The 15,743-nt window shown below is 38.6% G+C and overlaps 1 protein-coding gene across 2 annotated transcripts in view; it reads left to right on the top strand.

The window, feature by feature from the left end:
- The first annotated feature begins 1,115 nt into the window (after positions 1-1,115).
- The window catches only part of LOC127430972 (collagen alpha-1(V) chain-like), a 146,168-nt gene continuing 131,540 nt past the window's right edge, over positions 1,116-15,743 (top strand). For both annotated transcript variants that reach the window (XM_051681104.1, XM_051681103.1), the window contains exon 1: positions 1,116-1,511. In XM_051681104.1, the coding sequence (XP_051537064.1) occupies positions 1,415-1,511 (97 nt within the window). In that variant the 5' untranslated portion in view covers positions 1,116-1,414. The remainder of the gene's footprint in view (positions 1,512-15,743) is intronic.

Genomic DNA, 15,743 nt, shown 5'->3' with positions numbered 1-15,743 from the left:
TGTTTCTGTTTAACTGTTTATATGCTGGTCTGGACAGTCTTTATTTACATAGCACATTTCGTACACAACAGTAATTCAAAGTGCTTTATCTAGGCATAATAAAGTAAACGAGAAATAGAAACTTATTTAAATTGAAAATAATTTACACTGTAAAATGTAATAAGTTGATTTTACTTAAAAAAAAAGTAAGGAAACCAATTGCTTTAAAAAAATCAATTAAATATACTTATTTGGCTCAAGTAAAGTGGACTATTCCTAGTTCACTTTTGTTGAGCCAAATAAGTACATTTACTGCCAATTATTTTTTAAGGCAATTGGTTTACATGCTTTTTTTAAGTAAGGTTATTTAATAGATTTGTAAGAACATTTGTAAGAACTTAAAACTTTAGGCAAATTTTATATGAAATATATTTTTTAAAAAAGACGTGTAACTGTGCCTTTACGAAACTGAGCAAATTAATTCAGCAACTAATTAATCAACAAACTTTAAGTCGCTGCAATGTTTGGGACATTACATTGAAACGCTCCATCAAATGTCTCTTAAAGGGATAGTTCACCCAAAAATGAAAATTCTGTCATCATTTACTCACACTTAAATGCTTTTAATCGTCTTCCGTGGAACGCAAAAAAATATATTTTTTGTTCCATGGAAATAAAAAATACAATAAAAAAAAATAAAAAAATCAAACAGGTTTGGAACGAGGTGAGGCTGAGTAAATGATGACAGAATTTTCATTTTTTTTTTTAGTGAACTATGACTTTAACTGTTTGATCTTTTCAGTTTGCTCGCTCTTTGAGAAAAAATCTGATAAAATGTCAAATATGTATATAAAAATAAAAAAGGCAATCAGCAATGCGCTCAAAACTTGCGAACAAAAAAGAAAAAGCGTCAAAAACACACACACACACACACACACACACACACACACACACACACACACACACACACACACACACACACACACACTGTAAACCCTCCTCCTTGTAGCTCCAACCAATCAGAGACCGCATATTTTGGGGGCTCCCCTCTGATTGGCTGCCCGCCTCGTGACTGACAGCCCTTGTGAATTAAGTTTTTTCCCAGTTTTGGCTCAGCGTAGTTTCAGTGACGGGGGCACCGCTGCAGCTGGAAGAGAGAGAGAGAACCAGCGCTGTGAAGGAAAGGAAAGAACAGAAAGGGAAAAGACGGGATAGAGGGTGCCCCATCCATCTATCCATCCAACTGAACTTTCCTGCAGGACTTTATGAACTTATGGCTGCATGAGAGGCTTCGTTTCCTCAGCTCCCATCTCTCTCATGCTTTCTTTCTCCAGGACTTTTGGGTTACTGGTTCTGTCCTGATATAAGGCAGTTGACATAAACATATCAGACTCTTTTATCGATCCACGCTTTGTGTGGACGGGCGCAGGTGGTCATGGATACACCTATCAGATGGAAAGTAAAGCGGAGGTTTAAGGAGGTGCGGCTGTCGCTACTCCTAATATTCTTTTTCACCTCCCAAGCCAGCACAGGTAAGCGGCAATCAGCTGTTCGCAAAATTATTACTATGTATATTCTTTTGGCTGCGGTTATTTTTCGCGAATGAGTTCCACGGTCTACCCGGTGTCCCGGGACTGGGATGACCGGAGGAAGGGGGTGAGGGGGGCCTGGAGTGGGATTTTCAAGTACGGACGCCCCCGAAGTTCCGTACGGGACTGGTCGTGACTATTGTTTTGCATACCGAATCGAGGGATAGCGTTAGACAAGCAGCGAATAACGGTTTCAATGCATTTTTAGGAGTGTCTAAAGCAAAGCGAAGGAAATCAACAGCTGCATGAGTTGGATATGATGAAATCATAGTAATGCACCATCTATTGTTGGAACCCATTGGTGCATCCTCAACAATTTTTATGCAAATGGTAAATAAAGAAAATAATAAAAATCTGGATTCCAAGTTTTGAAGCAATGGGATGTAGACTCTTAAAATCAAGGTTCTTCAATAGTTCTTCGCAGATGTTGAGTTCCTCAAAGAACCTTCTTCACACAGGGTTCTTGAGTAGGCTGTATGGTTATTTTGAGAGTTGCAAATTCTTGATGCTACATTGTAGCTTCTTCAGATCAGCACTTTGGTTTCTAGGTCCTTTAGAGCACCAGAACATAGAATAAAAAACTAGAGTCAAAAGTTCTTTGGGGAGCAATGGCATCAGGACCACTTTCGGTTGCTATTGGAACGTTTAATTTTAAGAGATGATCTGTGATCAATGCAGTGTGTGAAATGTGAGAACACCAGGCTTAATATCTCAAGGCTGGAATTGTAGACTTTTGAGATGTTTCATGATGGTCTTTTTAGGAGATCTGGCAGAAAGTCGTTTTTCTGCAGGAGGCGCGCTGAGTGGGGAACTTAATTGGAAAAGTATGCAGAACTCTGAGATGAGAAACACACAAGGAGAGAGAGAGAGTTATGTTCATTTTTCCATAGGCTCATAAAAGTGCACCCATCAAACTAGCTCTCCTCTATCAAGTCCCATTTGTTTGGCAAATGACAGATGAAATAATACATCAATGTAAATAAATGCTATACAAATGGAAATTCCTCTCTGTGAAATGTCTTGGCTCTTGGTAGTTGGTTTTCAATGAACATCAGTGGGTCTGGATGGAGTCGCTGCACATCTCGTGTAGAACAGAGATGCTTGAGGTGATACAAGTAATTATCTTGCAAAGCAGCTGTAAATTAAAGGAATGTCCCAGTAGACTGTGTAGAACAGTTATTTTTGTAGCAAAGGTAATGCATCTATCAAATCACATGCATTCCAAACTGATCTGCAATTTGACATTTATTAAACCTCAAGTGAGTTTTTGCATCTCTTTTTGCATGCAAAAATGCATACTGCTAAGCAAATAAAAATCATTTTTCTAAGGTGTTTTTGTATACCATTTGTGTGACATCTGGATTTTGTGTTCCGTCACTATAAGGCTCCATGTTTCAGGCACAGATTTGATTGTGTGAAGTTTAATAGTGCTGTATGTGAGTCTATGGTTTGTACAGTAATGACGAAGCCAAAGCAGACAGGATATGATATCTCATTCTCATCTTCCTCGTTTCTCCAGCCTGTCCTGGAGAGTATACCCCTCTCTCTCTCTCTCTCTCTCTCTCTCTCTCTCTCCCCCCCAGACTGGAGGGAGGGTGGAAATTCTGCTCTGTATGTGTGATTAGCTTCATGTCTGTTCATGGCTGCTTGGCTGCTCATTACTGTGATGGAATTATTTACTGTAGCTGTTTTAATTAAAACAAGAGCTTTCTGGTTCAAGAAGTTTTCAAGAACTTGCTCATCTTTTTTTTTTTTTTTGGATTTTCTCCCCAATTTGGAATGCCCAATTCCCAATGTGCTCTAAGTCCTCGTGGTGGCATAGTGACTCGCCTCAATCCGGGTGGCGGAGGACGAATCTCAGTTGCCTCTGAGACGTCAGTCCGCGCATTTTATCACGTGGCTTGTTGAGCGCGTTACCGCGGAGACGTAGCGCGTGTGGAGGCCCACGTCATTCTCCGCGGCATCCACGCACAACTCGCCACGCACCCCACCGAGAGCGAAAACCACACATTATAGCGACCATGAGGAGGTCATACTCGCTGAGCTACCCAGGCCCCCTCAAGAACTTGCTCATCTAGTTGTTTGGCAGAAATTTCTTTTTGCAGATACACTCAAAATAGCAAAAAACAAAGTGCCATTCTCTAGTTCTTGAGAAACCGTCTCTGTACTGGTGTTTTAAAGAACCTATTTATAATAAACCTTTTTTTAATCTCCAAAGAAACATATACAGTGAAAAATTGTTCTTGATTAAAAATGAAAGAACCATTGAAGAACATATTTTGTTAAAGGGATATTCTGGGTTCAGTACAAGTTATGCTCGATCGACAGCATTTGTGGCATAATCTTGCTTACCACAAAATAATTTTGACTTGCTCCTCATTTATTACAAAAAAAAAAAGAAAGAATAAAAAAGCGGTTATAGTAAGGCACTTACTGTACAATGGAAGTGAAGGGGGCCATTCCATAAACACTAAAATACACATAATTTCATAATAAACATTATACATGTTAACATGATTTTAGTGTGATAAAATTGCTAACTAACTGTATATGTGTACAGTTATATGCAAAACAAGGATTACTGGGTTTGTTGTCATGGCAACAAAGTTGTTACATTGCATATCAATTTACACAGATTTTATTACACTAAAATCATGTTAGCACGCATAATCTTGTGGCTGTACTTTTGAAACGGTGCATATTGTGGAAATCAACATTATGCCACAAATGCTTTTAATTGAGCTTCACTTGTATTGATTCCAAAATATTCTTTTAATCTGCCAAGTCTTGAAGAGTTATAGAGTATCTCATTAACATGTACTGATACTTTTGCTTACGAGTCAAGGTTGAATTGTTTGGAGTGATTCATTTACTTTAATGATGTTTGAAATATTTGTAACATCTGTTACTAAGCTCATTAGAGTGAACTTTGCAAGAATAATGTTCATTAGAGTCACATTGGTTTAGTTATTTAGTTTCACAATAACTCAAACGGAATGCTGTGGGCTCTGTCCTAATACTGCTGTGAGCACTAAGTAGTGCACTTCAATACTGAAAGCTCCTTGGGAAAAAAAAGATGGAAAAAAGATCCTTTTCAAGGATAAACCAAGTCAGATAAACCAATGTTTCCAGAATGTGTGGTCTCAAAATGATGTAATGCAGTCGGTGGGGCATAACTGATCTGAGCAGTGCATTATGGGATACAGGCAGCACTGATTACAGCGGTGCTGTTGCGTCATAGTAGACAAAAGCTTGTAAAGTAAAAATGGCCGATGGGGATGCAGGGTTATTCCGCATTATTACACACAAATGCTTTTTTTTGTTGTTTTACGAACACTCTTGGTGGACCAGCCATGCTCATTCAGGCTGTTGGGTGTGTTGCACTTTTGGGAGTAAATGGATTCTTTTCAACAAATGGCATGTTGCAACAATTGTTTATGGCCCGCGTGTGTTTTCTCTGTTTTTGGTTACTCTTGTTGTGTGTTGGACATACTTAAACCCCACAGAGGAGAAAACTTTCACACCCTTGGAGCCTTTCAAACATATAATGAGAACAAGCTGTCTGTCTTTGTCTAATTGCTTTCCATTTAGAGTTTGATTCAGAGATGTTTCCTTGAGAAAGAGGAATATTGAAGTCATACAGAAATCACATTTGTGTTGCCTTTGGCACCGTAGCTCCCATTAACAGAAGTGGTGTCTCCCTTTGGCTATTAAAAGTACCTGTCCAGTTCCAACAGGAAGGGGATGAAGGGTTTCCCTCCCAATTAGATTCATGTTGTATTCCAATTCGCATACTATCCCTACTATATAGTATGCAAGATTAAGATGAGTAAGTCTCAAATCATGGTAGATTGACAAATATATATCAGTGGTACCTGGATAGCATACTTTTTACAATGGATTTTTGAAGTATGCATCTGTTCGCATACTATTCTTTTTATATAGTATGCAAGATTAAGATTAGTGTGTCCCAAATCATAATATGTTCAAAATATTGAGTCAAGGTACACAGGTGGCATACTACTATTTCTCTGGTTCTCTGGTGTGATATTTTTCCAAGTACACATGTTTTTTAGGCTAATATTGCCCACAAACCTTTAAGCTACACATGAAGATTGGTTTGTGATGGTTCTCTGGTGCGACATGTTTTTTAGGTTCATATTGCCCATAAACATTTGTGCATGAAGAGAAGATAAGTTTGTGATGGTTCTCTGGTGTGGTATTTTTCAAGTATGCATGTTTTTAGGCTAATTTTTGCCTGCAAAAATTTGTGCTTCAGTACACGTGAAGACTGGCTTGCGATGGATTGGGATTCAGACCCAGTAGGCCTTATTCATGAAACACAAGCAAAACTAATTTCTTTGAAATTCATGCATAAAACTCTTTTTACTGAACGTAATTTATTTCATTCAGTTCAGTGCAACAATTTACATAAGAATGGTTTTACGAATGATTAACACGGAAACTTAAACTCAGAATACTCAGTAATACTTATAAACTGCAGTCAGAAGATATGTCACAAGTTTAGTATAGATTCTAATGCTAGTCTAATAGTAACAATGTCAGCAGTTACAAATTTGTGGGTGTTGCGTAAAACCAGACCAGCGCTCAGTCCTGTTCTTGCCATCAACATGTAGGAGGTCCAACTTTTGGATCACAGGACAGTAGGGTTGCTCCGATACCAAAATTTTGGCTTCGGTACGATACCAGCCCAGGTACCTCGTATCGATAATAGATCGATACTATAATCAACAAATAAAAAGCCTCAGAATTTTGATGAAATTACACAGAAAATGACTTGATTAAAAGAACTGCATAAAGTCTCACAGATCTCACAAGTCTTAATTATGCGTTTTCCATTAGAATTTGTTAAATGTTTTAATTAAATGTTATGATCAAATGGTGTTTAATCAGATTGATACATACAGCTTTAATAATAATAGTAAAAAAATTGTATATATATATATATATATATATATATATATATATATATATATATATATATATATATATGAATGCAATTTTATTTGTGGTAAATTAAAATGCTGCACAACAGAGCTAGTTTCACAGTATTAATGAAAACATGAATACAAAAAATTACCACTGATTACTCTGTGGCACAAGACTGCTATGGCTGAATTACAACATACTGATAAAACACTTGCATTTGTGATCTTGCTTACTGATAATAATAATAATAGTAAAACAACCATTTAATATTATAGAATTGTTATTATGAGTATTATTGTTAATTTTTGAATATTCAGTTTTTATACAGTAGTTATATTTTTCTGTCTTCAATTTCACGCATCCATTTGAATTGAGCTTTCATTTAAGTGGGACTTTTATTTTGACAGACCTTTGAGTTTTTTCTGTTTTTGACGGGTTAGTTATATCAAGCTTCCCATTAATGCTGGGATCAGTGTTGCCAACTTAGCGACTAGATTTAGCGACTTTATGTCGCTAGATTTAGTGACTTTTCAGACCCCTTTATTCAAAAAAGCGCCTAGCGACAAATCTAGCGACTTTTTGGACAAACCTTAGCTACCTTCCATAGAAGAAAGTTGCCAGTACTGCCCCGCGAGCGCGTGGTCTTGCTTTCCTGCCCGGACTCGGAGGCACACCTCTCTCTGTGTCTACTCTGTTCAGTGAGACTGACAGAGAGAGAGGTGAAGCAGCACAATCAGTTGACCGCACGGCAGCTGACATAGACGTGAATGAGCTGCGCATGTGCAAACAGCGTTGTCAAGGACCAATCACGAATCTGTATTGTTTTTTGTTTTTTGTAAACATGCACATAGTTTTTTTTGGTAAATATGCACATAGTGGTTTGTTATGGCTGAGCGCTGTGTGAGAGAAAAGATAAGTTGCTGTCGCTTCTAACTTTCTCTCTGAGTGATTGATAGATATTGGGAATTAATAGGGTATTACAGTATGTATTGTAAGCACAGAGAAGCAAACACATGTAAAGGGCGGACACTACGCAAAATTCAAATGAGACGCGATGACATCACGAATATGCTAATTAGCGTATGATGTCATCTAGCGACATTTAGCGACTTTCCGAGCAGGCTTTGCTACTTTCCATTGAAACAAGTTGGCAACACTGACTGGGATACTCCTGTTGCGACTCTTGAGCTGAAATTTCAGAGCTGCATTTAAGTGTTAACAGCCGTTTATGCTGTAAACACACTGCATGAAAATTTAGCACCAGCTGTGTGTGTGTGTGTGTGTGTGGGAATCATACAACAGAGCAGAGCGGCACCTCTTGTTCACTCTGTAGCTTGCAGCGCATGTGACTGTATAATATTTTATTAAATTAAATCCTTCATATCCAGAGGTTTTTTCTTTTCTTTTCAAATTGTCATTGATTTCATCTTAAAACTGTCACATCTCATATCATTTAGCTAATTACAGCATACTGTAATATGGTACCAAAATTAGCAACAAGATGATATCATACCATTTAAATTTTTTTGGTATCGCGATATTTCGTTAGTACCAACCGCGCAACCCTACAAGACAGTAATGTTGTACATTTTGTACTGCATTAGACAACACTTTTTCTGTGGCCCAGTCGAGACCTAAAGATTTTTTTCACTTTTGGTTTGTGCGGTTTGAAGTTTATAGTGTGTTTTTAAGAGCTGCATTGTTATATAATTGAAAGTGTTTCATGTCTCTATTCAATCTAAACCCACATTTGGGAGGGTGATAGTTCAAAAACCTTAAAGGGTTCAGTTCACACACTATAAAATCGAGATATTGCCTCTTTCAGACTAGAGGACCAAACCCTGACCAACATGTGTGTTGTGTTAAAACACACATAAAGTTCAGTGCAGTTGCTAAAATAACTGTGGATTATTTCTGCAGTTCTGCATTGTTGCAGAAACGGTGTTGTTCTTGTAAGAATTGATGTGATGTCTGATTTGCAAAAAGGCCTAAAACATACTTTTTAACCAGTTGTTTTTAATTATTCAATCTAATCGATTCACAAAGCTTTTCTAAACCACTTTGGGAGTAAAAAGGTGAAAAGCATACATAATTCAATAGTTATCACGATTTTTAACTGAAAAAAACAAAAAAACAGCAGTAATAAACAAAATATTTATTTCACCGTATTTAAGGGTTAGTCCACCCAAAATAAAAAATCTGTCATTATTTAACCACCCTTTCCAAATCTGTATGATTGTTTTTCTTCCATGCAACACAAAAGGAGATGTTAGGCAGAATGTCAGCCTCAGTCACCATTCACTTTCACTGTATGGACAAAATAAGATGCAATGGAAGTGAATGGTGACTGAGGCTAGCATTCTGACTAACTTTCCTTTTTGTCTCTTTTTTTGAGACAAAAAACATGAGGGTGAGTAAATGAGGGAAGTATTTTAATTTTGGGGTCAATTATCCCTTTAAGTGATGTCTGAAATTATTCTATTTTGATTTGGTTCATTGAAACAAATTATCAGAATTAACCGAATAGCTGAAATGAATCGTCTAGCAAGAAAGGATGCTGAGAAGTGTTCAGGACTATGTGTGTGGGTGTGTGTTATTTTTTTCATGCATATCGCATGAATCAGTGAATGTTTTTTTTTTTAAAGAAGTGAATCATTGGAATGAATCGATTCGAGGAAGGAGGTTGAGAAGTTTAGGACCTTGTTAAAGGCAGCAAAAAAAAAAACAAAAAAAAAAACGAGGAAGCAAGGGAAGGTGAGTTATAGTAGCTAATGACAGCAGACCTACAGGAGATGAGGTCAGTGGAGCAGAGGTTAAAGGTGACATACTGTAGGCGGTGACCTTCAGATTATGACCACCCTAGAGGTTTACAGTGCCCTTCCTGAGACTTTGCGTCTGGAAAACACATCACTTTGAGCAGAGAGAGACAAACTATATGAAAGTGGGATTCATATCACACTGTTTGTATGTGAAAAGTGACTTACTGAGTTAAAAAATTGAATCAATCACACTTCAGAACCATTGCAGCAAAATTCTGTGTGTGTGTGTGCTAGTGTGGGGGACTTGACTTGCATCACACACTATTGTGTTGTTACGTAAATTTGCTCTTCATTTTCTAAGTGAGCTAAAGATTTTCCTGAGCCATATTTAGGGACTAGTGGCTGGTTGAAAGAAATACCTTTAGTTAAGAAAATTCTTAGACAAAAACCATTCAACTGTAATGAAAGGTTTTCTTAACTTGAGGAGTTTGTTGCAAATGGGAACAGAATATAAAAGTGGGCTCTTTTGACTAGTAAGCAGCACCGTAGCACCCTAGTTACCGCATGCATAGCTATATACTAACAACCATTTGCAACACCTTAGCAACTGCATAACAACACCCAGGCAACCACCCAGAACACCCTTGTGTACTTTGAATCTGTAGCTTCCCAAGCTACAAGCTGCTCATAATTTAAAGGAGGGTATTTAAACTACAGTGAAGCTGCTCTGTTTTTAAAAAGTTAGCTACACTACAAGTTACTAAGAAAAAGCAGCTAACTACATTGAAGCTAGTTAAAAAAATAAAATATTTGTAATTGTATACACTGAAAACCCTAATAAGTTGACTGTACTCAAGTGATTGAGGGTGCTTTCACTCTAGCACTTTTGGTGCGCACCCGAGTTCGAATGACGTCAAAGTTTGGTTCGTTTGGGTGGTGTGAACGCTGTTTTCCAAACTCGGGTGCGCACCCGCAAACCGCACCCGAGTCCACTTGAAAAGGTGGTCTGGGGTACGGTTCATGTGAACTCTGGTGCGGTTCGTTGCTAGTATTAAAGCAATCGTACCAAGTCGCGTAAGTGAACCCTTATCGATGACGTATAATTTGCGTCTTTGCAGGCTCCCGATCACAATTATTATGGTTTAATGAATTTCTCATACCAGCTTGTGTCCAAATAAATAACCTTCAGAGAGCAGCTCACATTCTTCAATGCATCCGCTGGCTCACAGCAGACAAAAGCTAATATTCTTCACATCATTTCACATTCAATGTATCTGTAGCAGACAAACATAATTGTCGTTTTTGTGCATGTAAAATTTTGGTGGTAAATCCAAAGAGTTGAATACTTCAATAACTTAGCGAAGCTGATGTCTTCTTGAGTTGTTGCCTAGTTACAGTAGTAAAAAGCTGCCGCTTGTACTCACATTGATGACGTAATCGGACCACGGTTCGAACCCAAAAATATGATGTGAACAGAGACCAGCGGAGGCAGGGGGAGGGGGGAGGAAACGAACTCTGGTTCGGTCAAAGCAATCGAACCAAGTGTGAAATCACCTTGAGTAAACTTGTTCCCTCAATCGATCTGAGTAATGCTGTCTCCAAAGCTTGTGAAATAAAGTTCACTTAACTTAGTGTTTATATTGAATTAACTTAACTATTTAAGTAGATGCAAGTAAACTTAACCCAGATTTGCTATTTAAATGTTGTTGTTTCAACTTAATAATTGTAATTGAATGGACTCAAACTTAGGTCATACAGGAACACATCTAAAATAATGAAGATCATAAATTATTCTAGGGTCAATCATTAATTCAATTTATTTCTCCACAGAAATGCATATATACAATATATGTTATTGTAATGTATATCAGTTGCACATGCACAAGGAGCACTGAGATTGTGTTAACACGGTCCAACTTGACCAAAGGGGACACAGATCACCCTAACGGTGTCATCACACAAAACAACCGTTTGCAACAAAACAACATAAATAATACTAAACAAAAGCTAAAACCTCTATGAATTCTTTTTTTTGTCTTCTCCCATTTTCTCCCCAATTTGGAATGCCCAATTCCCAATGCACTCTAAGTCCTCATGGTGGTGTAGTGACTCGCCTCAATCCGGGTGGCGGAGGACGTATCTCAGTTGCCTCCACATCTGAGACAGTCAGTCCACGCATGTTATCACATTGCTCGTTGAGCGCGTTTCCCTGGAGACCTAGTGCGTGTGGAGGCTTCACGCTATTCTCCACGGCATCCACGCACAACTCACCACATGGCCAACTGAGAGCGAGAACCACATTATAGCGACCACGAGGAGGTTAACAAAATGTGACTCTACCCACCCTAGCAACCGGGCCAATTGGTTGCTTAGGAAGCCTGACTGGAGTCACTCAGCATGCCCTGGATTTGAACTTGCGACTCCAGGTGTGGTTTGACCAAGGAAACATAATTAAATAATTCAAGGCATTGTGGGTATTCCCCATAGCCACAATTTTGTACTCCATAGTTTGAGTTATTAACACTAAAAATCTTAAGTCTATGGATTTTTAAGAAAAATTAATTCAAGGAACTTAGATATTTGAGTGATGAGCCCAAAAATTGATATTTCAAGTAATGTTTAGTTAAGACAACTTGATTTTTCCAGTAATAACAACATTAGGGTTTACAGTGTAGCAATCAGATAATTACATTAGATTGTTCGATCATAAGTTCTGAATTGCAGAATTAAATCATATCACCTGATAGTTATAGGGTGACATTTAATAATTAGGGTGATAACATGAAATTGAACATGCTTTTATGCTAAATATGAACTAATAAAACTTGAAACCACCCTATTTTTAATAACTGAATCGAGTTACAGTGAAAAACAGCAGGAATTAACAGCATGACTTGCTTCAAAAAAGAACACATTTACTTCTGGCAAAGTCCCTTTATAGGGCTGCACGGGGCTCAAGCGAATCTGTGAATCATTTATGTGAACTTGTTCATGTCCAATTGAACCAACTCACTGAAATTAATTGGAGTTCCCAACGCTAAATAAACAGTAAGTCAATTGTTTATTGTAACCGGTTAATTTACATAAACTTTCCAAAAGAACCGATTCACTTAAATGATTTGGATTTCCCAGTGCTACATATGAGATGGAGAGGATGGTTTAGGTGAGCTTGTTTGATTACTCCCTCGGCTCCATTACTGTGTTCACAACTTTTATTTAGTTACTCCCTAACATTGCAGTCTTGCAACTACGTAGCAACACCTTGGCAACCACCCACAACACCCTAGCACCATGACAGCACATGTTGCATGGACAAGCACTACTCACAGTGTCGACAAAAATGTAAACATGTAATTGAATTGGTTTCGTAAAGGTGGGCAGAAGTGCTGTTATTCTTTCGGATTACACTTGGTCCTGATACAGCCCACCACCCCCTGCTGCTCACATTCACTGCATTGTTTTCTTCCATGCATGTGTGCGCGTGTGTATGTGTCTCTGGTTCCCAGAGTTTGAACGTTTTCGAGTATAGCGTTTCTGTCTGCTCTGTTCAGTATGAATGGAGTCTTTCACTGCGCTTTTAGACAGATGCCATGTTTGGGCTTTGCTAAGGCTTTGTTGTGATTAATTGGGGGGTTGGAGTTTGTATAAGTTTGTGTGTGTGTGTGTATGTGTGTGTGTGTGTGTGTGTGTGTGTGTGTGTGTCTGGGCTCTCTCAAGTTCTAAGCACCCCTGCAATTGACTAAGGTTCCCCTGACCTGTCACAAACCTCACACACATGTGCACTCACTTCCTCTAGAATAACATTCCCTACATACCTGTACTAGTGCCGCTGTATCAGTGTCAACATGACTAGAGCAAATCCAGAGGACCCTGCATCATGGGATATGTGTGTGTTTGGAATGAATAGCCACAGATGGAGCAGCATTGATGGATTTCTTTTAATATTTGGCATTTTAGAGGATGCAAAGAGATATAGATGGAGAGAGAGAGAGCTTGTGTTCTCACATCTGGAAGCTATAGCCGTTATTGTGCTGTCTGCTGATCCCAGAGAAATAGAAGGGAAAAAGAGAGGAGAAAAAAGGAAAAATGTATTCCAGATGTTTTTCCTCCCCTCGCTGTGGAACAGCAGAGGAATAAAATACCGTTTCATTAAGAGAGAAGAAAACACATGTTTCTCGCAGAGAAATGCAAGTGAGTTTCTGTACGAAAAACGCGTAGCTTGAAAGACGTGATCTGGATTACACACCAATCACAAAACGCTGATTTGGTGTGGGAACGGCTTGGGTTGTGTGTGTTTATGTTTGTGTGTGTGTGTGTGTGTGTGTGTATGTATCTCGCTCTCAAAGCAGGTATATTCACACATACCAACATACCTGATCTTTACAGTCAGTTTCCTACAGGTTTAAGCATATAAATGCATGTTCACCTGTGTGTTTATTCATGTGGATGTGATTGTGAGATTGCAGCGCTGTAACACCTTGTCCTAACCAGACGAGACGCGATGAAGCGACAAACGATAAAAGGTCTTCCATGTTAATCCCGTTTCTATCCTAACCATCTAAATGCAAACTACATTGCTTGATTTCTATTTCTTCATTGTCATGCCAAGTAGTCCCACTCCAGATATCAGTATTTCCTACTAAATGGACCCATTTTACAGACTGTGATGAAGAATTTCTGCCTTAATTTAGCAGGGTAAATCTTGCTAACTTTTTTTTTGTTTTGTTTTTGTTGCATTTTTTTAGTTATTTATATTTATACAATGTTAATTTATACCACTATATTTAGCCTAATATTATGTTGGTATTAATAAAAATAATTAAAAATTAAAGGGTTAGTTCACCCCAAAAATGAAAATTCTCTCGTCATTTACTCACCCTCGTGACATCCCAGAAGTAAAACTAAGGACACATGCTGTACCTTTTATTTCATTGACTTCTGTGATACTACTTGAGACGGCATCCTTTTTATAGGTTTCCTTGTGGAACTTGAAGGATTTTACATAAAATTTCCGACAGCGATTTCCAGCACAATGGCAAAATAAATTATATTATATTAAGAATATTTCAGTTCTGTAGGTTCATACAATGCAAGAGAATGGGAGCTAAAAATGTTTAGCTCCAAAAAGCACATAAAGGCAGCATAAAAGTAATCCATACGACTCCAGTGGTTAAATCCATGTCTTCTGAAGCGATATGATAGGTGTGGGTTAGAAACAGATCCAAATTTAAGTCCGTTTTTACCATAAGTTCTCCTCCCTGCCCAGTAGGGGGTGATATGCACGAAGAATGTGAATCACCAAAAACAAAAGAAGAAGAATATAAAAGTAAAAGTGAAAGTGCAGAGTGATAGCAAAAAAGGACTTAAATATTGATCTGTTTCTCAAAAATGTGACAAATATGTCAAAACTAATTTGTGACAAATTAACAAAAATGTGACTTTGCTGAGGCTTCTATATCTTTTATTTTGACCACGTTCAAATGCATTTAAGTAAGCGATTTATTCTGGGATTTTGCAGAAAGCGGCGTTCTGAAATGTCATGTAAACGCGAGTGCAGCCGTTTAAGAGATTAAAGGCTGTTAAGAGAGAGCTTTATCACACACGGTTTCTGTCGGAGAACACTGCTTTAATGTGCTTATGTTAATGCATAAGTGGCGTTTATATGTTTTTGAAGTGTGCACATGCATATATGCTCAAGTGCATCAGGTGAACACCAAAGTCTAATGTAGAGGGAAACCCCACTATTATTATTTTTTTTTTGGGGGGGGGATTTTTCCCCTTTTTCTCCCAATTTGGAATGCCCAATTCCCAATGCGCTCTAAGTCCTCGTGGTCGCATAGTGATTCGCCTCAGTCTGGGTGGTGGAGGACGAATCCCAGTTGCCTCCGCGTCTGAGACAGTCAACCCGCGCATCTTATCACGTGGCTTGTTGAGCGCGTTGCCACGGAGACATAGCGTGTGTGGAGGCTTCACGCCATCCACCGCGGCAACCATGCTCAATTCACCACCCGCCCCACCGAGAACAAACCACATTATAGCGACCACGAGAAGGTTACCCCATGTGACTCTACCCTCCCTAGCAACCGGGCCAATTTGGTTGCTTACGAGACCTGGCTGGAGTCACTCAGCACACCCTGGGATTCAAACTAGCGAACTAGCGAACTCCAGGGGTGGTAGCCAGCGTATTTTACCACTGAGTTAACCAGGCCCGGAAACCCCACTATTGCAGCGCAATGCATCTGTCGCATTACACAGTGCATGTCGCTTTCGTGTCTTCAGAATCTTTCTCGCAATATACGGCTTTATGGTGTACGTGTAAATGTGCTATTATAATTTAATATTTATGGAAGTTATTACTCCACCCTCTGCATAATGTCATTAATGACAGATCTATACTGTTGAACCAACATGGTTCAAAAGATGGATGTGCGACGTAGTTACAACTGTTCGGGTGGTTAAGCAGTGA

This window comes from Myxocyprinus asiaticus, chromosome 40 (assembly GCF_019703515.2).
Source record: "Myxocyprinus asiaticus isolate MX2 ecotype Aquarium Trade chromosome 40, UBuf_Myxa_2, whole genome shotgun sequence".
In the NCBI taxonomy this organism is placed as follows: domain Eukaryota; kingdom Metazoa; phylum Chordata; class Actinopteri; order Cypriniformes; family Catostomidae; genus Myxocyprinus; species Myxocyprinus asiaticus.
This window is presented reverse-complemented; position numbering and strand designations above follow the sequence as displayed.